This window comes from Macaca nemestrina, chromosome 11 (genome assembly GCF_043159975.1).
Source record: "Macaca nemestrina isolate mMacNem1 chromosome 11, mMacNem.hap1, whole genome shotgun sequence".
Lineage (NCBI taxonomy): Eukaryota > Metazoa > Chordata > Mammalia > Primates > Cercopithecidae > Macaca > Macaca nemestrina.
Genome location: NC_092135.1, coordinates 135,963,517 through 135,987,201, shown reverse-complemented (window position 1 = coordinate 135,987,201; position 23,685 = coordinate 135,963,517). Strand labels below are relative to the sequence as shown.

The 23,685-nt window shown below is 50.9% G+C and overlaps 1 protein-coding gene across 2 annotated transcripts in view; it reads right to left on the bottom strand.

Moving 5' to 3' along the window:
• Positions 1-2,295: 2,295 nt before the first annotated feature.
• The window catches only part of LOC105473830 (receptor activity modifying protein 1), a 54,877-nt gene continuing 33,487 nt past the window's right edge, over positions 2,296-23,685 (bottom strand). The window contains exons 3-4 of one of the 2 annotated variants that reach the window (XM_071073685.1): positions 6,592-6,654; positions 2,296-2,871 (exon numbers count right to left, since the gene is read on the bottom strand). In XM_071073685.1, the coding sequence (XP_070929786.1) occupies positions 2,616-2,871; positions 6,592-6,654 (319 nt within the window). In that variant the 3' untranslated portion in view covers positions 2,296-2,615. The remainder of the gene's footprint in view (positions 2,872-6,591; positions 6,655-23,685) is intronic. The other variant, XM_011727904.3, reaches the window with a different exon arrangement.

Here is a 23,685-nt window from a genome sequence, read left to right as displayed (position 1 = left end):
TTATGAGCACAGGGGCAAGGCCGGGCCCCATTGTGGCCCAGGGGGCAGGTAGGGGAGGAGCTGAGGGGGGAATAGAGGAGAGAAGGGGGAGGTGCATCCCGGCCCCTCTTTGCCTTCATCTGTCCTGTGTATTGGAGTATCTCAAGGAATCTTATTGGACAGATTCCTGAGAGAACTCGGGCAAGTGACTTGAACTCTGTTTTCCTCTTCTGTGAAATGGGGACAAGGACAGGCCCTCCCTCAAGGGGCTTCTCTGAGAGTTTCATAAATACAAGTTCACAGTGCAGTGCCCGGCTCACGCAAACGCTACTGCTGTTCTTGTCATACTTATTCTTTCCTTGTGGCCCCAAACCACTGGCCCTAGGGGACCCTTGGCTTCTCCACTCACAGGTGGTCACATCCTAGAAGTGGAGGAAGCTGGGGCCTCGCGCAGCAGACTGACCAGACCCTCACTGAGGGCCCAAGGCTGAGACTGGGTCATGGACAGTGGAGTCCTGGCGGTTCCCAACAAGACAGAGACGAGGATCAGCCCCTGAGGCCACCGCTCACTGTCAGCAACCCTGGGTTCCTCTCCTGACCCAGTGGAAGGCACAGCCACGCCTGCTCCTCTGGGGAAAACGGGCCCACACCACAGCCATGGTTCTGCTGGAGAAGCTGAGAAGCCACTTGGGGCTCCTTCTGGTCTCTTAGGCTGGGGATGCCTCTTGGGACTGGCTGGGTGGGGAGGTTTGGGTGTACCTTGTAGGGGTGGCGTGGGGACTGCAACACCCAGGAGGAGGCTCAGGGGCTCTATGGGGGGAGGCTGCTGTGATGAGCTGCCTGGCGTCTGATGGGCTTAGCCCAGGCTGGGCGGTGGGTGGCCTCACGTGGCTGTGGTGTGCTGAAGCTGAAACTACAAGGCCACGGCACTGGCTGCCGTGTTTGGATGGGGCTGTCATGTGGGGCAGAGGGAGAGGCCAAGTCGAAGGTGATGGGGGCGTGGACACTCTTCTCAGTCACTGGAGAAGGGACAGGTCCTGGGGGCTGCAGAGGCCCGAGAGGCGGGGTCTGAACTCAGAGGACACCCAGGAGGGACCATGGAGGGGCTCCTTTGGGGAGCCAGAACCTTCTGGAAGCCCAGCTACAGGTGGGGACATGGGCAGAAGTGTGGATGGGGTGCAGGGAGGTGAGGGACAGAAGGCTAAGCCCGGTGATGCCTCAGGGACAGACAGGAAGAGCTTGCACCCGAGGCCCCAGGTATCTGTGGGGAGGGGCCCAGCCCTTCCTGGTCTGTGATCTCAGCGTATCCAGCCCTGGTGTATGCAAGTGTGACTGTGTGTGCAGGTGTGACTGTGTTACTCTGTGTGTGTGACTGTGCAGGTTTGACTGTGTTACTCTGTGTGTGTGACTGTGCAGGTGTGACTGTTACTGTGTGTGCAGGTATGACTGTGTTATTCTGTGTGTGTGACTGTGTAGGTGTGACTGTTATTCTGTGTGTGACTGTGTGTGCAGGTGTGACTGTGTTATTCTGTGTGTGTGCATGGGTGTGACTGTTATTCTGTGTGTGTGACTGTGTGTGTGACTGTGACTGTGTTATTCTGTGTGTGACTGTGTGTGCAGGTGTGACTGTGTTATTCTGTGTGTGTGACTGTGTGTGCAGGTGTGACTGTTATTCTGTGTGACTGTGTGCATGGGTGTGACTGTGTTATTCTGTGTGTATGACTGTGTGGGTGTGACTGTGTTACTCTGTGTGTGACTGTGTATGACTGTTATTCTGTGTGTGTGACTGTGTGTGTGGGTGTGACTGTTATTCTATGTGTGTGACTGTGTGTGTGTGACTGTGTTACTCTGTGTGTGTGTGGGTGTGACTTATTCTGTGTGTGTGACTGTGTGGGTGTGACTGTGTGTGACTGTGTGTGTGGGTGTGACTGTGTTATTCTGTGTGTGACTGTGTGTGTGGGTGTAACTGTTACTCTATATGACTGTATGTGTGGGTGTGACTATGTGTGTGACTGTGTGTGGGTGTGACTGTTATTCTGTGTGTGTGACTCTGTGTGTGTGTGTGACTGTGCAGGTGTGACACTGTTACTCTGTGTGTGTAACTGTGTGTGGGTGTGACTGTGTTATTCTGTGTCACCGGGGGCAGCAAGGGCCCCAGAATCCCCAGGAGCACCTCAGTGCACTCAGCACTGGCTCCAGTGTCACCCCCGAGCAAAGGCCCCTGATTCCTCCTGTCAGAGGAAAGAGAGTCCACAGGGCCTGGGTTGCCACCCTTCTCCCAGTGATGGGTACTCAGAGGTAATGACTCTTTCCAAGTTCAAGAACATCCTTTTAATCACAAACCACTCATCCACAAATGTGGCTATGGGGTAAGCAGCCTGGGCTGGGACCCTTTCCAGAGGTAAGTTGGGGTCACGTCTCTGTCCCCTTCCTAGGGTGGAAGTGGCCTCCAGCCAGGGGGGGGCTTCCAGGTTAATGCCAGAGCCTCGACTACTTTGGACTCCTGTGAGCTCTTCTTGGTTGGAAGAAGGGGGGGTATTGCGGGCCTGCTCTGTCCCAAGGCTCCAGAAGCTGCCCCCACCCAGGCCTGCCTGGCCTCACCCTGAAGCCTGGGTGCATGGCAGCCTGGGCCCTGCCTACACAATGCCCTCTGTGTGCTTGCTCTGCCAGACCACCAGTGCCGTCACCAGCAGGGTCACCGTGATGGGGACCACGATGAAGGGGTAGAGGACGCTGCCAGGCGGGTCCCGCACAGCCCTGCCTGAGATGGGGCAGGCCCTGAAGTAGTGCCCGTGCACTGCCAGGAAGAACCTGTCCACCTCTGCGTTGGGCCAGAAGCAGCCTAGCTTCTCCGCCATGTGCCAGGTGCAGTCGGCCAGCTCCCTGTAGCTCCTGTGGATGGAAGAGGAGGTGGTGAGACCCTGGGCAGGCAGGGGAAACAACGCGGGACCCCAGCCAGGGGCGCTGTACCGTGGCCCCTCACGCGGCCCTGGAGCTTGGCTTGGAACAGGCCCGGCACCGAGGCAGTGGCCCTGGATCCAGGAGGGCAGGGCCCCAACGGCTCCAGGGGGACTCCCAGGCAACCTGCATGGCGGCCCGTGGTGCAGGAAGCCCTGGCGTGGCTGTGGGGCCTCTCACAGCTCTGTCTGCACCGGAAGGATGACCTAGGCTGGGTGGCCAATGAGGCCCACACCTCTGCCACTGGCTCCTCTGCCACCAGCTCCTTCTGCTACCCCGGGCAAGGTCACAGACTGGTGTCGCGTCTGTGTGTGACTGTTATTCTGTATGTGACTGTAACCATTGTTCTTTGTGTGTGACTATGTGTGACTATGTGTAACTGTTATTCTCTGTGTGCAACTGTGTGACTGTTATTCACTGTATGACAGTGTTATTCTCTGTGTGACTGTGTGTGACTGTTATTTACTGCATGAGTGTTATTCTCTGTGTGACTGTGTGTGTGACTGTTATTCACTGCATGAGTGTTATTCTCTGTGTGACTGTGTGTTATTCACTGAATGACTGTTATTCTCTGTGTGACTGTGTGTGTGACTTTTATTCACTTTGTGACAGTGTTATTCTGTGTGACTGTGTGTGTGACTGTTATTCACTATATGACAGTGTTATTGTGTGACTGTGTGTGACTGTTATTCACTGTGTGATAGTGTTATTCTGTGTGACTGTTATTCTGTGTGTGACTATTTTCTGTGTGACTGTGTGTGTGTGTGACTATTCTGTGTGTGTGACTGTGTGACTGTTATTCTGTGTGTGGGTGACTGTGTTATTCTGTGTGTGTGACTGTGTGACTTATTCTCTGTCTGTGTAACTATAATATTCTGTGTGTGACTGTGTGTGACTGTTATTCTCTTTGTGACTCTGTGTGACATTGTTTCTGTGTGACTGTTATATTCTATATGTGACTGTGTGTGTTACTGTTATTCTCTGTGACTATGTGACTGTGTAACTGTTATTATCTGCATGTGACTGTTATTCTGTGTGTAACTGCGTTATTCTGTGTGTGACTGTTCTCTTTGTGACTGTGTGACATTGTGTGACTGTTTTCTATGACTGTGTGTGACTATTTTCTGTGTGTGACTGTGTGTTACTGTTATTCTGTGTGTGACTGTTATTCCCTGTGTGTGACTGTGTGTGAATAGCTGTGCTATTCTGTGTGACTGTTATTCTGTGTGTAACTGTGTAACTGTTATTCTCTGCATGTGACTGTAATTCTGTGTTACTGTGTGTGTGACTATATATATATATAACTGTGTTATCCTGTGTGTGACTGTGGGTGTGACTGTTATTCTCTGTGTGTGACTGTTATTCTGTGTGTGTGTGTGAGACATTCTATGTGTGACTGTGTAACACTGTGTTATTCTGTGTGACTATGACTGTGTTATTCTGTGTGATTGCGTGTGTTATTCTCTGTGTGTGACTGTTACTGTGCTATTCTCTGTGTGTGACTGTGTTATTCTCTGTGTGTGTGTGTCCCTGTGTGTGAGTGTAACTTGTTATTTTCTGTGGGTTTGTAACTGTATTATCCTCTGTGTGTGTCCCTGTGTGTGTAACTGTCATTTGTGAGTGGTGTGACTGTGTTATTCTGTGTATGAACCTGTGTGTGCAGATGTGACTGTGTTATTCTGTGTGTATGACTGTGCGGGTGTGACTGTGTTATTCTGTGTGTGTGACTGTGTGTGCAGTGTGACTGTGTTATTCTGTGTGTGTGACTGTGTGTGTGGACTTCACCACAGGGCCCCTGACCCTATCCTGCCATGGCTGCAGGTGCCTTTACCCACAGGTATGGCTGCCACCAGGCTACAGGGAAGGGAGTGGAGGTGGCTGTGCTGAGCCAGGGGCCCGGGTGGCACGGGCAGAGGGTGTGCCATTGGGGTGTTCCTTGGGCTTGGCTTGGAGAGCAGCCAACGCAGAGTCCCCTCTGCTCCAGGAATTCTAACTCTCGAAGCCGCAGCAGATGAACTCATTCCCACCCTGCCCCTTAGGTGCTCTCAGGACTCTGCTCCCCCAGGGTTCTCTGGGAGAGCAAACACCATCTGTTTCTGAACAACTTTTTCCATAGACAGGGGTTTGTAGGCCACAGCCTGCCCTTTGAAATGAAGTGGACAAAACCCAAGTGGACCCAGCCATCAGTGCTTTTCTGTGTCATCTTCCAACCCAGGACGTGGGTGCCAAGTGCCTCTTCCAGCAGAGGAAACTGAGGCTCTGAGACAGCACTGGACATGGGTAGAACCCAGACCATGCTGGCTCCTTCTGCCTCCAGCCCTGCATTTCCCCCAACCCCGTGACCTCCTGCTTCACAGAACAGCCCTGAGACTCAGGAAGAAAGGCCCCTCTGGTGTTGCATGGGGCTCAGAGCCTGTTCTCAGGGACTGACTACCTGAGGGGTCTTGGTGGCATTCACTGTTGTCACCATTCCATGATAACTGCTGTTATCATGCAGATCCACTGGGTGCCCCTGCATGATAGGCACAGGCTCAGCAGGGCCTGTGTGTGATCTCGCTCACGCTTGGGGACCGCTGTTACCCATCGTTTTATAGACAGGGAAACAGAGGTTTGGGAAGGCTGGAGGACTTCCGGGTGAGAGGGCCAGGGTGTGACTGCACAGGTCTCACACCTCACCACTGTCCCTCGCCCTTGGTGGCCAAATCTGGCCACAACTTGGACACTTCCTTGTCTGGGTCCAAGTTGCACTCACTGGGGGTTGAGGCCACAGTGGGCATCCATAAGCCAGTAAGCCTTGAATGAGCCCTTGCCCCACAGGGGCAGCCTGAGTGCCTCTAGGGCAGTTGTCAAGTCCCCTTCACCCCCGTATCCACAATGCTAGTGTGATGCCAGGCTTGCCGTGGCAGTTGTGCCACCAGGGCTGCAGCCAGGGTAGGAACAGGCTCAAAGCCCTTTCCACCATCCCAGACTCTTCTCTCCTGGGACCAGATGTCTTAGGCTGCTGAGGGAGGAACAGCACAGCCTGTCGCCCCCAGGGCACAGACAAAGACCATGGCTGGTGGAAGGATAGGAAGGAACTCTTTTTCTTTGGAAGGGCACCAGGAAACCATCCTGGCCTAGGATCCTGCACTATACAAAACAGAGGCCTTGGCTGGGCATGGTGGCTTATGCCTGTAATCCCAGCACTTTGGGAGGCCGAGGCTAGTGGATCACAAGGTCAGGAGTTTGAGACCAGCCTGGCCAAGATGGTGAAACCCTGTCTCTACTAAAAATACAAAAATTAGCTGGGTGCAGTGGCGGGTGCCTGTAATCCCAGCTACTCAGGAGACTGAGGCAAGAGAATCGCTTGAACCCGGGAGGTGGAGGTTGCAGTGAGCTGAGATCACGCCACTGCACTTGAGCCTGGGTGACAGAGCAAGACTAAGACTCTGTCTCAAAACAACAACAAAAAACAGTGATCTCTTCTCGCTGGGGAAGGGACAGGACAGTCGCACCCAAGACCCCAGCAGGGTTTGTCTGCCACAGGAAAAAGGGGTAGGAATTCTGAGGCGAAGGGCACAGGGAAGGGCCTGTCTAAACTGAGGCTGGATCAGGACACAGAGAACCCTCCCCAAGCCTTTGAACATAACCTTGGTGTAGAATAACAAGCAGTACCTGTCTACTGCCAAGAGAAAGTGGGGCGAGATCCATGCTGCAGCACAGGCAGGCAAGGGAAAGCTGAAAGCAGAGGGTGGGGCACCACACTGAGAAATCTCCTCCAGTGCCCTAGTCCCAACCCTGGGCACAAGGCAATGGCAGCTCATTGCTAGAGGTACTTGAGGCCTATGGTACATTGAAGATAACCATAACAATGACAAATCCCAAACCCAGTTCAATTCCTAACAAGATTGACTCAAATCCCACACTAACAGTCTGACAGAAGAGGCTTACCCATTTCCACATGTAAATACTATCGACTGTAGTCACCTCTGTTCTATACATGAATGTTCAGTATTCAATAAAAATTATATATATATATATTTTTTGCTGAGAAGCAACAAAAAACAACCAATCCATTGCCAAGAGGCAGAACAATGAATGGAATTAGACTCAGAGATGACCTAGATGTCAGACAGGTATGTTAGAATGGCTAGTATGATAATGGGTCTAGTGGAAAGGGTAGACAATATGCATGAACAGATGGAGAATTTAAGCAGAGAGGTGGAAACTCAAAGTCAAAGACAGGTTGCTAGAAATAAAAAGACATAGCATCAGAGAGAATTCCTTCAGTGGGCCCATCAGTGGACACGAAAACTGAGGAAAGAGAGAAATTGAAGATATGTCAGTGGAAATTAACCAAACTGAAACACAAAGAGAAAAAAAAAGTTGGGGAAGACTAGAGCATCCAAGAGCTGTGTAACATGACAATCCTGTAAATGACATCAACCTCAACTCATAATGTGAGAGTCCCTGAAGGAGGAGAGGGAATGGAGCAGAAGAAATATTTGAAGAGGTAATGGCTGAGGCTTTTAAAAAAATAATGAAAGACATAAAATTGCAGATCCAAGAAGCTTGGAGAATCTAAAACAGGACAGAAAACAAAGCAGCTACAATAGCAAACAACCACGTAGACACATCAAAGTCCAACTGCTGAACACCACAGAAAAAGGAAAAAATCTTGAAGTCAGAAGAAAAAAGACATATAAAAGAACAGTGAGTTACAGCAGATTTCTTAATTTCTTATCAGAGGCTTGTCATGCGGGAAGACAATGGGCAACATTTTGAAAGTATTAGGGGTTGGGGGGAGGGGAAACACATTCTTGTTTTCTATGCCTAGGAATTTTCTATATTCTAGGAATTCTATACCTAGAAAAAAATACCTTTTGAAAATGAGGTTGACGCTGGGCACATTGGCTCACACCTGTAATTCCAGCACTTTGGGAGGCCGAGGCAAGCGCATCACTTGAGGTCAGGAGTGAGAGACCAGCCTGGCTAACATGGTGAAACCTCGCCTCTACTAAAAATACAAAAATTAGCTGGGCGTGGTGGCGGACGCCTGTAACCCCAGCTACTCAGAAGGCTGAGGCAGGAGAATTACTTGAACCTGGGAGGCGGAGGTTGCAGTGAGTTGAGATCATGCCATTACACTCCAGCCTGGGTGACAGAGCAAGACTCTGTCTTGAAAAAAAAGAAAAAAAAAAAGAGGTTGATATAAGAACCTTTTGAGAAAAAAGAAGCTGAGAGAATTCATTGCCAGCAGACCTGTGCTACAAGAAATGTCAAAGAAAGTTCTTCAGTCATAAGAAAGAATTTGAGATCCACATAATAGATGACGGGCTCCAAAAACAGTGAAAATGAAGATAATAGAAGGATATTTTTCCTTATACTTAATCTGGAAAGTGAGTAAATGGATCAGAGGTCATAAATCAAATGTGAGGAGACCCTCGGGGGCTTTAAGAGGCTATACAGAAAAAGTAGGGGCCTCTCCAGCATCCCAGCGCCCCTCTACCCCAGCCCCTGTCATACGGTCACTGTTTTTCCTCCCTGGCCGCCCTCTAGGTCACTGCCCTGAGTGCATAGCGCCTCCCTTAGCCCATGCAAGAGGCCCAGTAGATGCGGCATGAGGAGGGACAGGCAGTAGAGGGTGTGCCCCGCCTGTGGGCACTGGGGTGTGTGGTCTTTCCAGGTGAGCAAGGACTCATGTTTCAAGAAGAAAACAGAAGTGGAAAAAGCCACAGGAAGTCGGGACAGTCTGAGTCTCATTGTGGGGAAAAAAACGAATGAGTACATGTTATGTGGCTGGTCCACGGTAAATGTTAGACGTGTTATTGTTGCTGAAAACCAAGTCTAGGCTTCTCAGCTACAGGGTTAAACAGTGAGAATGCTGCCTCTTTTTTTTTTTTTTGACAGGGTCTCACTCTCTCACCTAGGCTGGAGTGCAGTGGTGTAATCTCAGCTCACTGCAACCTCCGCCTCCCTGGTTCAAGCGATTCTCCTGCCTCAGCCTCTTGAGTAGCTGGGACTACAGACACGGTCCACCACACCTGGCTAATTTTTGTACTTTTAGTAGAGACGGGGTTTCACTATGTTGGCCAGGCTGGTCTCGAACTCCTGACCTCAGGTGATCCACCTGCCTTGGCCTCCCAAAGTGCTGGGATTACAGGCGTGAGTCACTGCATCTGACCAATGAATGCTGCTTTGAATGATGATCCTCTCCCATATCTCAGACCCTCCAAACCCACAGGCAGTTTAGGTTTTGGGGTTCTGCAGATCCAGTGATACGTGATCCTCAACACTGCCCCCGTCCCCTGAGGCGCGGAGCTGTGGCATTTTTAGGAGGAGCTATTGCCATCTCTGCACTGGCCAAACAGAACAGGAAGGAGCGGATGCAGGAAGCCACATCACCACAGAACCCACGCTGAGGCCACGCTGAGGCAGATAGGGCCGTGTGTGGGTGGGCTATTCTGGGACCAGGCACTCTCTCCTTGATACGTTAGCCTTCTGGATTGCAGCGCCACCCGCGTCTAAAAATATCTCTAATGTGCTGTCGGCTGCCCACTTCATCCTGTTTATTTATACAGAAGTGACAGCTGAAACTTTCAATAAATGTTGTGAGCTCCGTCAGTGAGGATGTGATAAAAAATATTCCCCTCAGAGTACAGACATTCTTCTGCCCAACACAACACAGAACTGACTGAAGGACCCAAAATAGTCATGAAAGATACACCCTGACTCTAACTCCCTAAAGTTTCAGTTCTCATGTCACTGAGCAATGATCCTTTTTTGGCTAGGACTTTCCATTCTGGGGCTCGAAGCGAACTTTGCTTGGAATGTTCCTGAATCCTCTGGTGGGAGTTTCCAGCATATGTGGGTCCCAAGTCAAGGCCCGGCACCGCAGTTCATGGTGGTTTACTTGCTGGTAAGAAAGTCTGATTGCCGGCCAGGCGCGGTGGCTCACACCTGTAATCGCAGCACTTTGGGAGGCCGAGGCGGGTGGATCACGAGATCAGGAGATCAAGACCATCCTGGCTAACACGGTGAAACCCCGTCTCTACTAAAAATACAAAAAATTAGCCGGGCGTGGTGGCGGGCGCCTGTAGTCCCAGCTACTCGGGAGGCTGAGGCAGGAGAATGGCATGAACCCGGGAGGTGGAGCTTGCAGTGAGCCAAGATCATGCCACTGTACTCCAGTCTGGGAGACACAGCGAGACTCCGTTTCAAAAAAAAAAGAAAGTGTGATCGCCAATGCTCACAGGTGAGTCGTCTACCCTGGGGACACCCTGAGGTTGCAGTTGTCCCCCAGCTACCCCCGGCTGGCCCTAATATGAAATATGAGAGCCTGGGCCCTGTCACCCACAGACCTGGGTTCAAATCCCAGCTCCACTTCTTACCCAGAGTGACCCTGGAGACCTCATTTGCTTGTTCAAGCCTTAGTCTCCTATTAGGATGAAGAGACAGGTCCTCACTTGACTGGCTCATGAAGTATACATTTCTCGTCCTTTTTGAGTTTATACTTAAGCAAAAGGTGACCAGGCAATGTGTGTCTAAATCATCAGAAAATCTGAGGGGAAAGCACTTTTGGCTTTAAATTCACTTTTTACAATTTATTTATTTATTTATTAATTTTAGACAGGGTTTTGCTCTGTTGCTTGGGCTGGAGTGCAGTGTGGCATGATCTTGGCTCACTGCAACCTCTGCCTCCTGGGTTCAGGTGATCCTCTTGCCTCACCCTCCAGAATAGCTGGGATTACAGGCGTGCACCACCACAACTGGCAAACTTTTATTTATTTATTTATTTATTTATTTATTAAGTACAGACAGGGTTTCACCATGTTGGCCACGCTGATCTCAAATTCCTGGGCTCAAGCGACCTGTCCGCCTTGGCCTCCCAAAGTGCTGGGATTACAGGCATGAGCCACCACACCCGGCCTCAGTTCACTTTATCTGCATCAGTATTTGCCTCCCTCTGCCCTGGAAGATTCAGCCTGGTGGCTTCCAGCAGCTTTCATTACCTGCTGGGGCGGGAGGTGCCACCCCATGTATCCTGACAGCCAGCGTGGGTGACCCACTTGAGGCCGGCTCGGGGAGCTTGTCCCAATGCCAGGCAGACATGGGGTAGGGATTCAGATAGGGCGGTGTATGGGTGGCTACAAAACAGAGAGGAATCCCCATGAGGCATTTAAATCACAGTTTCTTCTAGAAATACAAATGACTACTAGGCATGTGAAATGAAAGACCGCACATCCAGATGGCGCTCCTCTTACAGATGAGAATGCTAGGCTGGGCGCGGTGGCTCACACGTGAAACCCCGGCACTGTGGGAGGCCCAGGCTGGAGGATTGCTTGAGCCTAGGAGTTTAAGACCAGCCTGGGCAACACAGTGAGACCTTGTCTCTACAAAAAAATACAAAAATTTGCCAGTGATGGCATGCACCTGTAGTCCCAGCTAGTTGGGAGGCTTAGGTCAGAGGATCACATGAGCCCAGGGAGGTGGGAGATTGAGGCTGCAGTGAGCTGTGTTCCTGCCACTGCACTCCAGCCTGGGCAACAGAGTGAGACCCTATCTCAAAAAAAAGAAAAGAATGCTGAATGCCAGTGAAGGTGTAGGACACTGAGGCAGGCACTCACAGCATTCCTCACAGAAGATAAACTGGTACAATTTTTCTGAAACACAATGTGGCAATATGTATCAATAATGTCAAACTCATAGATGCCTCTTGACCCCATAATTCCATTACTGGGATTTATCCTAAATTAATAATGTGAAATATAGATAACAGTGATCTAAGAAGGTGTCCACTGCAGATTTATAATTATGAAAAATAGCAAACAACAGGACAGTGGTCACAGAAATTATTTATGAGCGGCTCTGTTATGTAGCTGTTAAAATTATATTTAGGAAGAAAATTTTAAGATATAGAAAAATATTTATGTTCTAAAGCTGCGCAAAAGAACAGCTCTCATGCCTGTGATCCCAGCACTTTGGGAGGCTGAGGCAGGAAGATCGCTTGAGGCCAGGAGTTCAAGACCAGCCTGGGCAACATAGTGAAACCCAGTCTCTCTGCTAAATAAAGTTTTAAAAAGCAGCAGCAGGTTAGACCAGATACCATAAACAGCCTGGATTGGGGTAAAATGGTCCACATGGGAAGGGGACACACCAGAGTGTTTCAGGGATGACCCCCACCAGAATGGTGATAACACAAAGGACTTTTCTCTCAACTTGTTTGGATTTTCTGGGTTTTCTACTTTGAGCATACATACTTTTTATAATTATATTTAACAGCTTATTTTAGCAGGAAGGCTCACAGGAAACTAGATGTTGATGTCACTGCATGTGCAGCTACCACGCCTGGTGTCTGGGGCAGCCTGGGTCTTCCCACCAGAGGGCTCTGATATGCAGGTGGGGCTGGGACCCTCTGGTGACAGTGGCTCACGGGGCAGGCGTGCAGTGCAGACAGGGAGTGGGGACAGGGCATTGGGCCTCTCCAGTCTCAGTGGCCTCCTGTGTGGAATTGGGGGCCCTGCGGGACCCACCTCTGAGGCAGGAAGGCGCCCTGTGGGAGGGTGAGTGGGGGTGCAGGGTGGGCCCCGGGGGCAGGACCCCACTTTCTTCCTTGCTCTAACCCCCCCACCCACCCCCTCTGCAGGGACCTCTGCATCCTCCTGGTCCTCCTGTTCCCTCCTCCATCTCCCTGTCCTTCTGGCCCCTCCTCTTCCTCCTGATCCCGCTCTCCTCCTGGCCCCTCCCTCCTCCTCTCAGCCCCTTCTTCTTCCTCCCAGCACCTCCTCCTTCTCCCAATCCCTTCCTCTTCCACCTTGTCCTTGGCTCCAGGCCCCTCCTCATCCTCACTCCAGCCTTGCTCCGGGTGGCAGTGGGGAATCCTCACTGACTTAAGCCCCCCGCCCTTCCCAGCCCCCGGAGGAGAGGCATCCCCTGCGAAGCGCTCCTTCTCTCTTGGCCTTGGGCTGCACCTGTGAGCTCCCCATTTTCCCTCCTCCACCTGAAGCCTGGGCCATTCACTTCTGGCTGTGAACACGTGTGACTCAGGGCCCCCATGCCATGCCTATCCCCTGAGTTATCGTGGCTCCCCTTTCCCTCAAGGTTGCCCTCCCCTCCTGAGGCCCCATCACTGTGCCCAGGATGGGGCAGAAGTGACTTGTCCTGGTGGATGGATTATTACAACTCACATACCAGCTTCCACCTTTCTGCAGTGAGTGAGTATGTGGGGGCCTGGCATCTATGTACCCCTTCTTCTGCCTCCTCCAGTTTAGTCAGGGGCAGCCATCAAACCCCTCCACCGCCCTCGACTCTGCATGCTGGGCTCAGCCACAACGGGCTCTCCAGGCCACATCCCACACCTGGCACCTGCCCTAACCCACCGTCCACACCTTCCCACCCCTGCTTCACGCCTTCAGGGCTCACCATTGCACCTGTCCCGGATTCAGAAGCCTCTGTGTGGGTTGCTCAACTGGGACCCCTCCCTCCTGCTGGCCACATTCTAGCCACACTCCCCGCTCACCTGGGTCCCTTCCCTCTTGCTAGCCACATTCTGGCCACGGCGGCCAGCGTTCTACCTCGGGACCTTTGCACGTGCTGTTCCTTTTACCTGGAAAGCTGTTAGCCTCATCTTCACAGGCTCACCCTATGCTCACCCTTCACTTAAATGTCATGTCCTCAAAGAGGCCTTTCTGGATGCTTCCATCATATTTGGCTCCCCCAGCAAAGTGGGGTTTTCCTTCCTAGATGTGTGTTACTTTGTGCCTGTCCATGGATTCATGTGATTATTGAATCACTGTTGGTCTCAACAACCAGACTGCAGACACCACCAGGGCAGGGAGGGTGAGAGCCAAAATCCCACTTACTCTGCTCACAGCGGCCACCTCCAAGGCAAAGTGAAACAAAGGCTAAAGGAAGACAGCGAGAGAGGGCTGTGCCCAGGAGACGCAGACAGAAGGTGAGCAGGGGTGCAGGCTTCCCAGCAGACCCGGCCCAGGCCAGTGAGAAGGGCCATCCGTGGGGCTGTTGGGGATACTCCACCCAGAATAGCCGCAGCGCACAGACGGCCGCAGCTGCCAGGAACGCAAGAACGTGGGGGACTTAAACACACCTCCCAAGGCTAGGTAGATAAACAGTAGCATAAAATGATTATGAAAAATAATGTTAATAAACTGATGCAGTGACTGATAAAGGTTCCATTCTACAGAGACTCAGCCAGCTTTGCAAAGGCCCCTGGGTCCGTATTAGGCAGCAAAAAGAGACTCTACTCATCAAATCCCCAGAGAATACATCGTAAGTCAATATTCTTAGGCTACAATATTGAAAACTAAAAATTAGTTTTAAAAAAAGGATATATTTTAAAAAACGGAATTCTTAGAAACGAAAGATCGTTTACATAATTTTGAAGTCATGCGAGAAGTTAAAAATTCAATTACAAAATATTAAGAAACAAGAATGGCAAAATACTATGTGTACAAATGAATGGAATGGGGCAAAAGTGGATTCTGAGAAAAATTAACAGTTGTAAATTATCTTATTAAACAAAAATAAATAAACAAAATAAGTATCCAAAGCAAGATATTTTTTAAAAAGAACAAAATAAAATCTCTCCACATGGCAAATAATTTGTCCATCAATAATTATTAAAAGCTAATATTGGCCAGGTGCGGTGGCTCACGCCTGTAATCCCAGCACTTTGGGGGGCCAAGGTGGGCAGATCACTTGAGGTCAGGAGTTCAAGACCAGCCAGGGCAGCATGGCGAAACCCCATCTCTGCTGAAAATACCAAAATTAGCCAGGTGTGCTGGCACACACCTGTAGTCCCAGTTACTTGGGTGGCTGAGGCACAAGAATCCCTTGAAGCCAGGAGGCAGAGGATGCAGTGAGTCGAGATCGTGCCACTGCACTCCAGCCTGGGCAACAGAGTCAGACACTGTCCTAAAAAAACAAACAAACAAATAAAAAAAGAAAAGAAAAGAAAAATTATAAGAGATTAATGTGTAAAAAAAGTTTGTTAAAAATTGGAAAATCCTCTGTGAATTGGGATACTTTTTGGGAAATTATAAACTATCAAATATTGACTTAAAAAGGAGGAATTCCAAGAAGAAAAATGGAAAGTGTTATTAAAGAATTGCTGTCTCAAAAGGCCCTAGATCCCAAGCAGTTCTTTCAAATTCTTTTTTTTTTCTTTTTAATTGAGACAGGGTCTCACTATGTTGCTCTGGCTGGTCTCAAACTCTTGGGCTCAAGTGATGCCACCTCAGCCTCCCAAAGTGCTGGGATTACAGGAGGGAGAGGCATGAGCCACTGCAAATTCTTTGTTTTGTTTTTGTTTTTTTTTTTGAGACGGAGTCTCGCTCTGTCGCCCAGGCTGGAGTGCAGTGGCGCGATCTCGGCTCACTGCAAGCTCCGCCTCCTGGGTTTACGCCATTCTCCTGCCTCAGCCTCCTGAGTAGCTGGGACTACAGGCGCCCGCCACCGTGCCCGGCTAATTTTTTGTATTTTTAGTAGAGACGGGGTTTCACCGTGGTCTCGATCTCCTGACCTTGTGATCTGCCCGCCTCGGCCTCCCAAAGTGCTGGGATTACAGGCGTGAGCCATCGCGCCCGGCCGAGCCTCTGCAAATTCTTAATGTGAAAGAAAAAGATGTGGAGCTTCCCAGTTCGTTTAAAAAAGGTAAGAAACCCTGATCCCACGCCTCTTAAGATGGCATGACATGTGTCTCAGCGCATGCGCACACGGACAGAACAGATGCCCTTCACTTCTACCTATGACTAGGCACTCAAGTCCTCTATCCAACGCTAACAAGTTTCATCTAGCCACATAGCATATTTTATTTAAAGGAGGGCTAATCTCAGGAATGCTTTAAGCCTGTTACTACAAAATCACACTTTAATATGCCATGGGAAAAAAACACACCATCATTTTCGTACACATTGAGAAGGCATTTGAGAAAACTCAACATTCGCTTCTGATTTTAAAAAAAGCCATAACCCTGGAAACACAGAAAGAGACTATTTTCTTAATGTGATAAAAATCTCTCTCAGCCAGGCGTGGTGGCTCACGCCTGTAATCCCAGCACTTTGGGAGGCCGAGGCGGGAGGGTCACCTGAGGTTAGGAGTTTGCGACCAGCCTGGGCAACACGGTGAAACCCAGTATGTACTAAAATACAAAAAATTATCCGGGTGTGGAGGCGTGTGCCTATAGTCCCAGCTACTCGGGAGGCTGAGGCAGGAGAATTGCTTGAACCCAGGAGGCAGAGGTTGCAGTGAGCCGAGATCGCGCCGCTGCACTCCAGCCTGGGCAACGGAGCGTGACCCTGTCTCAAAAAAAAAAAAAATCTCTCTCTCAAACCAATAGCACGCATCCCATTTAGGACTGGAACGCGGGGCATTTTCATGGCATCCAGCAACAGGCTTATTTCGCCTTTAGGCGGCCGGGACTGGCTTCTCCCTTGTGGTTTCTGCCTTTGGTGTCAGGGCTCCCACCCAAGATTCCGTGAATAGCGGGACCTTTCCAAAGCAGGGAGGGGCTGGCCACTTACTGCGCCACTTCCTCTGTGGACAGAGAGCCACGCTGTGGCCTGGCCTGCGTCAGGCGTGGGCAAGCGCAGGGCCGGCTTGTCTTTAAGAGGCCTCAGCCCAGGCCCTGGGGATATGAAAGCCCACGCGCTGTAGCTTCCCACCTACCTCTGCGTGTGTGAGTCGGGAGCCCGGCTTCCTGTCTCACTTCTGCCCAGCACTGCTGGAGGCAGCAGAGAACTGGGCACCTTTTGTTTTTCTTGACACTGGGGAAATGTATAAGGAAGTCTTGTTAACTGTCTGATGAAAAACACTTCAGCACACTGTCGCTGGCCTGGGAAATGTGGGCTGGGCCAGCAGGCTCTGAGCCAGCTGTGCACACCTGGAACTCCTACTGGGACTTGCAGCACACACCGGGAAAGGCAGATATTGTACTATCAAACCCTTCCTAAATCAGACTGGTCAGAGAGTACAGAGAGTATAATCAAACTAGGGAAAAGGGCCAAGCGTTACAAGTCCTATTACCTGTACCAGCCCAGGGATGCCCACACATTTGAACTACCGCACTGCGGAGACAGGAATGCTTTGAAATAAGTGTCATCATTGCATGCAAATGAGTAAGTTAAACAGGAATTTTCCCCAGGTTCTGACTATGGTTTATCTACTTAAGTTGTATTAACAGGGACTTCTGACATCTTAGCAAAGCCATTTTCCCAAGAGCACAAGGGGAAATGCTAACTCCATCCCTCTCCAAAGAATTACAGCATCTGGCCAGGCACGGCCATATGGTTCCACCTATAATCCCAGCGCTGTGGGAGGCTGAGGCGGGTGGATCACCTGAGGTCAGGAGATTGAGACCAGTCTGGCCAACATGGTGAAACCCTGTCTCTACTAAAAATACAAAAATTAGCCGGGTGTGGTGGCGCACTCCTGTGGTCCCATCTACTCGGGAGGCGAGGCAAGAGAATGACTTGAACTGGGGAGGTGGAGATTGCAGTGAACCGAAATTGCACCACTGCACTCCAGCCTGGGAGACAGAGTGAGATTCAGTCTCAAAAAGAAAAAAAAATTTAAAAAAAAGGCTGGGCACGGTGGCTCATGCCTGTAATCCCAGCACTTTGGGAGGCCGAGGCAGGTGGATCATGAGGTCAGGAGTTCGAGACTAGCCTTACCAACATGATGAAACCCCGTCTCTACTAAAAATACAAAAATTAGCTGGGTGTGGTGGTGCGTGCCTGTAATCTTAGCTACTCAGGAGGCTGAGGCAGGAGAATCGCTTGAACTCGGAAGGTGGAGGTTGCAGTGAGCGGAGATTGCACCACTGCACTCCAGCCTGGGAGACAGAGCGAGACTCCATCTCAAAACAAAATAAAAAAAAAAAAAAAAAAAAAAGGATGACAGCAACCGTGAGCATGTGTTTCTGAGGTTTCCACTAAGACTCTTGGATCTGTAAACAAGAAGCCTCACCACAGGCTTCTTGCAAATACTTCACCAAATCATGGAAGCCAATTCCATTTCACACCTTTGTCACCAGCTGAATACTGCACTTCACCAGTGACTAGGCCCTTGCTGAAAAGGAGGCCAAAGGCCTCTCTCTTGCAGGAAAAGGAACAATGTGAATAACTCACTGAAGAAAGAATCTTGGACGGGTTCGAGGAAACAGGAGGAAGACAGATGAAAATGGGCCCAGTGTTCTCACTGCTGTGGAGGAGGCCACAATTCCTCCTGTGACACTTGCAGTGACTGTAGAGCATGCTAATAAAGCCAGAGAAAATGGCCAGTCCTCTCTGCATGTTGAGCAGGGAAGGCAGACACGGGACCACCTGTGACCTCATTCTCACCTCCCCTCGCTCATGGCCTGTCTGGGCCTCAGGCTCTGTCCTGCCCCATGTCATCTGCTTCAGTCTCCCTCTTTCCTGGCCTGAAGTGTAGCTGGTTTTCCCATTCCTGGGATGGAGGCTGAGGCCCAGGTGGGGCCTGTGGTTGCATGCTGGGCTCTGGGGTCCGCCTGGACTGATGGACACCCTGTGATAGCTAAGAGTGCCACACGGAGCATCCGGGGAGCTGCAGGCATGTAAAAGAGGGACCCACTGAGGCTGGGGCGGGTGACCCCACCATCCCCACGGACATCACACCACACCCCCAGGACATTTAAAGGCCTGGCTCCTCTGCTGTCCGAAAGTCTAAGAGGCTGGGGGCAGTGACTCACGCCTGCAACCCCCGCACTTTGAGAGGCCAAAGCGGGAGGATTGCTTGAATCCAGGAGTTCCAGACCAATCTGGGCAGCACAGAAAGTCTCTACACAAAATTTAAAAAGTTAGCCAGGAGTGGTGGTGTGTGCCTGTAGTCCTGGCTACTCGGGAGGCTGAGTCAGGAGGATTGCTTGAGTCCAGGAAGTCAAGGCTGCAGTGAGCTAAGATCATGCAACTGCATTCCGGTCCAGGCGGCAGAGGGAGACCCTGCCTTAAAAACGAAACAAAATAAAACAAAAAAAGTCTAAGAAAATACTAAGACCTGTTTCCCCGGGTGAGTGTGACCCTAGGACAGGTGTTCTTATCCCCTCCTTATGGACAAGGGCGCTTGCTGAGGTGGTGGGGAGGTCCCCAAGGCAGCAGTGCCGAGTGGGGAATGGTCCAGAGGTCTGCTGGGGACTGCTTGGCCTCCTCCACTCAGGGTCCTCCCTGGGCCTGGCTTCCTTGCCTCCCTCCCCTTCTCCTGCTGTGGTGGCCCCAGGCTGGGAAGGAATCTGGGCGCCTCTGCCAATGCTGGGAGGAAGCGAGAGTTTTCTAAATCCATCCCTGGCTCCATGTACAGCCAGGTCTGGCACCAGACACAGCCTGGGAGCTGCCAAGCCAGGCTCCCCACAGAGCAGCCACAGCGGGCGGGCAGACGGGCACAATGCCTCCTCTGAGAACAGGCCTGGGCAGCTCCCTGGCTCCGGGGCTGCCAGATGAAGTGCAATTTTACGATGCAGTGGGCGTCCCAGGCAAAGTCACAGACTGTCCTATGCCGGCTGCATCTGGGCCTGAGCAGGGGGTGCATTGCGTCCCGGGGTCCGAGGATCAGGGAATGCTGGGAGATTGCCGAGCTGTGCCCACTGTGGGCTGGGTGCATGTGACCCCAAGGGCTCACTACAATCCCTGGGAGGTGTCCTGGGACCCCTGTGGGGACACCCGGGTCTAGCTGCCCAGCTGTGTGATGGGGCTGAGACCACACTCAGGCCTGCCCAGGCCCCAGGGTTCCCACCTCATGGGGACATGGGTGTGACATGTGTCCGAGTCTCAGGATTAAGCATGACAGCCGGGAAGCTATATTTGGACACTAACACCCTGGGGGCATTGTCCTTGTGAAGCAACACTGGCCTGGAGGCTGGACGGGCTCTGCCCTCCCACCCACCCCCGGTCTCAGCACCAGCTGGCCCAAAGCACTCTCGCCCTCCCCGCGCAAGAAACTCTCTCCCTGATGCCACTGGACTCTGCAGGGTCCCCCGCCAGGCTTCACGAGCCTTCAACAATCCACCCTGCGCACCCACGGGGCGCCCTGCCTCATGCTGGCCCCTATACAGGCATCCCACCAACTGGCCGCCTCCATTCGGGTGGCAGCCTTGCCGCCGCTGCCCTCCTGCCCCAATCTCGCCGCATTTGGAGCTCAGGGCACCACTGAATGTGGGGAAAGGGCCAGGCCAGGAAACGTCCCACCATGGGGTGTTCACTGTGGGGGCTTCGAGGAGTTGGCAATTACGGAGCCTCGGTGTTTTCACTTTTAAAATGGGTTCAGTGATCCCTGGCTCCCAGCAGCAGCGTGGTGAGAACCCCCTCAGAGGGCCACTATACCACGCCGCTCTCTGATGGGAGCCCATGACTCCCCATAGGACCGCTTTGCACAGCAGGGGGTGGGCGTGTGACTCGCACTGCCCCGTCTTTGGACAGGCAACACGTGGCTTCCTGTCTCGCTCCTGACTCGCTCTACAATCCCCACCATAGGGCTGACCTCAAGGGAGGGTGAGGGGCTCCAGCGCCATGGTACTGGGGGCCCGTGGCTCCAGGAGGGAGGGGGAGGTCCTGTGGCACTGGGTCCTTAGTGGCTGGCACCACTGCCAGGTGTCTGCTAAGTCCTCAGCAAATGGCTGCTGAGCTGAGTCAGGTATCTGGGTCCTGATGAGTACCCTGCTACCAACGTGCCTTCACCTCACTTGTCAAAGGAGAACCACAACCAGACAGGAGCAGGAACAGGCCACCCCTGTTCCCCAGGGCTGGCAACGCTTTGTCTCACCTCCTGTGAACACGTGGCCCTCTGTTCATTCTCAGAACGTGTTTGTGCACCACGGGGAGCCACCCTCACCCAAGCAGGGGAGAAGGTTCCAGCCATCCAGGGGCTTCTCCACAATTCAAAAGCCGCCCTGGGCAGCCTGGGCCTTGGAACTGCCACAGTGCACCAGGAGGGTGAAGATACCAAGAAGTAAGTGTGGTGGGGACCCACAGAGCCTCAGGCCCGCCTGGTTTCTGGGATGGAGGGGTGGCAGGGGGTTCTCACCCCCCAGCCAGGCCCAGCTGGGGCGGGGGATTCAGGCGCTGGTGCTGCCTGTCAGCAACATTCCCTGGTGGTCCTGGCTGCCCCAGGTCTGAGGACATATGGCCTGCGAGCTGCCCAAAGGGCCCTTCCACAGACAGCCTCGCCCTGGCCTAGCTCCCACCCCAGCACTGCCCCCGGCTCCTCCTGCCTCCTTCCCACAATGGCAGAAATCCAGCCTCCCTGTAAAGAAGTGAGTTAATATGTCCATTAGGCTTGGGGATAAAGGAAACTCTAATTCACTGCCGTATAATTAGTTTCAATCACGGTATCCTAATTAAAAACTACTTTAGGCTGGGCGAAGCAGCTCACGCCTGTAATCCCAGGACTTTGAAGGGCCAAGGTGGGCCGATCACTTGAGATCAGGAGTTCAAGACCAGCCTGGGCAACATGGCGAAACCCTGTCTCTACTAAAAATACAAAAAATTAGCTGGGCATTGTGGCATGCACCTGTAGTCCCAGCTTCTAGGGAGGCTGAGGCACAAGAATCATGTGAACTTGGGAGGCAGAGGTTGCAGTGAGCTGAGATCACGCCACTGCACTTCAGCCTGGGTGACAGAGGGAGACTGAATCAAAAAAGAAAAAAGAAAAGAAGCTACTTTTATTTTTATTTATTTTTTTGAGATAAAATCTTGCACTTGTCGCCCAGGATAGAGTGCAGCGGCGCAATCTTGGCTCACTGCAACCTCCACCTCCTAGGTTCAAGCAATTATCTTGCCTCAGCCTCCGAGTAGCTGGGACTACAGGTGCCTGCCACCATGCTCAACTGATTTTTGTATTTTCAGTGGAGACACGGTTTTGCCATGTTGCTCATGCTGGTCTCAAACTCCTGACCTCAAGTGATCCACCTGCCTTGGTCTTCCAAAGTGCCGGGATTACAGGTGTGAGCCACCACACCCGGCCGAAACTACTTTAGAAAGAGTAAAAAGCAGAATTTGCATTGCAGAAAATAAAAACAGATTATCTGGAAAAATGTATCCGGAAAGAGGATGTAACATGTACAGGTAGAAACAGTGCAAGACGTGACAAAGAAGTGAAAGAAGGCAAAAATAATTCCAGTGGAGCACGGAGGGGCTAGAGGAGGGGCTGGAGGAACCAGGTTCGGAAACCTCAGCTATCGCGGAATGTCAGCGTCCGGTCCTGGAGAAAGGAGTCCGAGGAGGAAACTGCGCTCTGCACACCAAAGCCTCTGCAGGCTCAACGAGGCCATCAGCAAAACAAGTTCTCACAAAATGTTCAAACTAAAAAGAATACTGCAAGCAACCACGCCAGGAAGGAGGAGGTCAGATTTTAAAAATATACATAAATCACAACCCCTTCTGCCTTCTCTGATGACATCCCAAACACCCAGAGACAATGGAACAACAGCTACAGGAACTTCACAGAACAAAGTTGCTCCTTGGAGATTTATTATCTTGCCAAGCTGTCACTCATGTTGCAAAGACGACAGAGAGCTCCTTAGAAACTGTTGAATCCTGAGAATGTATTAATCACATGGCTTATTTCTAGGACCCACTTGAAATAATCGCCTGAATTTAAAAGGTAACATGTAAAAGGGAATGATGCTAAAAATAAGACATGCTTGAATTAACAACCTATTTGCAAAGATAAGTAAACAAGAGCCCTATCAGAGCAAGGCTTATTACTGACAAAAGTATGCAAATAGTGCAACTGTCAGAAAAATGGCATAAAAATTAAAAACCAAATTACATAGAAGATAGAAAGGACAAAGTAGGTTTTAGAATAGTAATTGCAATCAATGAGAAGGAAGACGTGGGGGAGGCAAGAGAAGGATGGGGAGGGAGAGAGAGAAAGAGAGAGAGAGAGAGAGAGAGAGAGAGAAAGCCCAAAACCCAGAGATTCCTGTTCTCTCACACAGGGGAGGCCAAAGTGTGTGGTTGGACAGTGTAAGATAATAAATACAAGATAAGAACATCTGTTTGCTTCACATTTCATGGCTGGTTGAATGACAAATAGCTTGCCAATATTTCAATAATAATAAAAGAGAAAACACGGGCTGGGCACGGTGGCTCACACTGTAATCCCAACACTTTGAGAGGCCAACATGGAAGGATTGCTTGAGCCCAGGAGTTCAAGACCAGCCTGGGCAACATAGTGAGACCCCATCTCTACAAAAAATAGAAACAATTTGTGAGATGAGGTGGTGCATGCCTGTAGTTCCAGTTACGTGGGAGGCTGAGGTGGGAGGATCACTTGGGCCCAGGAGGTTAAGGCTGCAGCAAACCATGATCACACCACTGCACTCCAGCCTGTCTCAAAAAAAAAAAAAAAAGAAAAGAAAAGAAAAAACACATGGTGTTTCAACAATTGAGAGGAAACAAAAATAATCAGCATGGAAAGATAAAAATTAAGAAGACAAAAATTAGAGTGCCTGAAGACTGAAAAAATACAACTTAATTTCCTTTGTTAAAAGGCTCGCCATTCTCCAGAAGAAAAAATGAAATCCAGCAATAAGCTGTGGACGAGAGAGGTCATTAAAACAAAATAGGAAGACTAAAAAGAGTTCGGTAAACTTCAAGTAGTTGAAACGCTGGGATTTCAATATTAATATGAAGCAAAAAATAATTTAGAGCAAAAATGATTACATGTGGTAAGGAGAGGTATCAGGATGAGAGGCATGGGTGATGGCAGCATAATTACATGGAATCTAAATGCCATAAA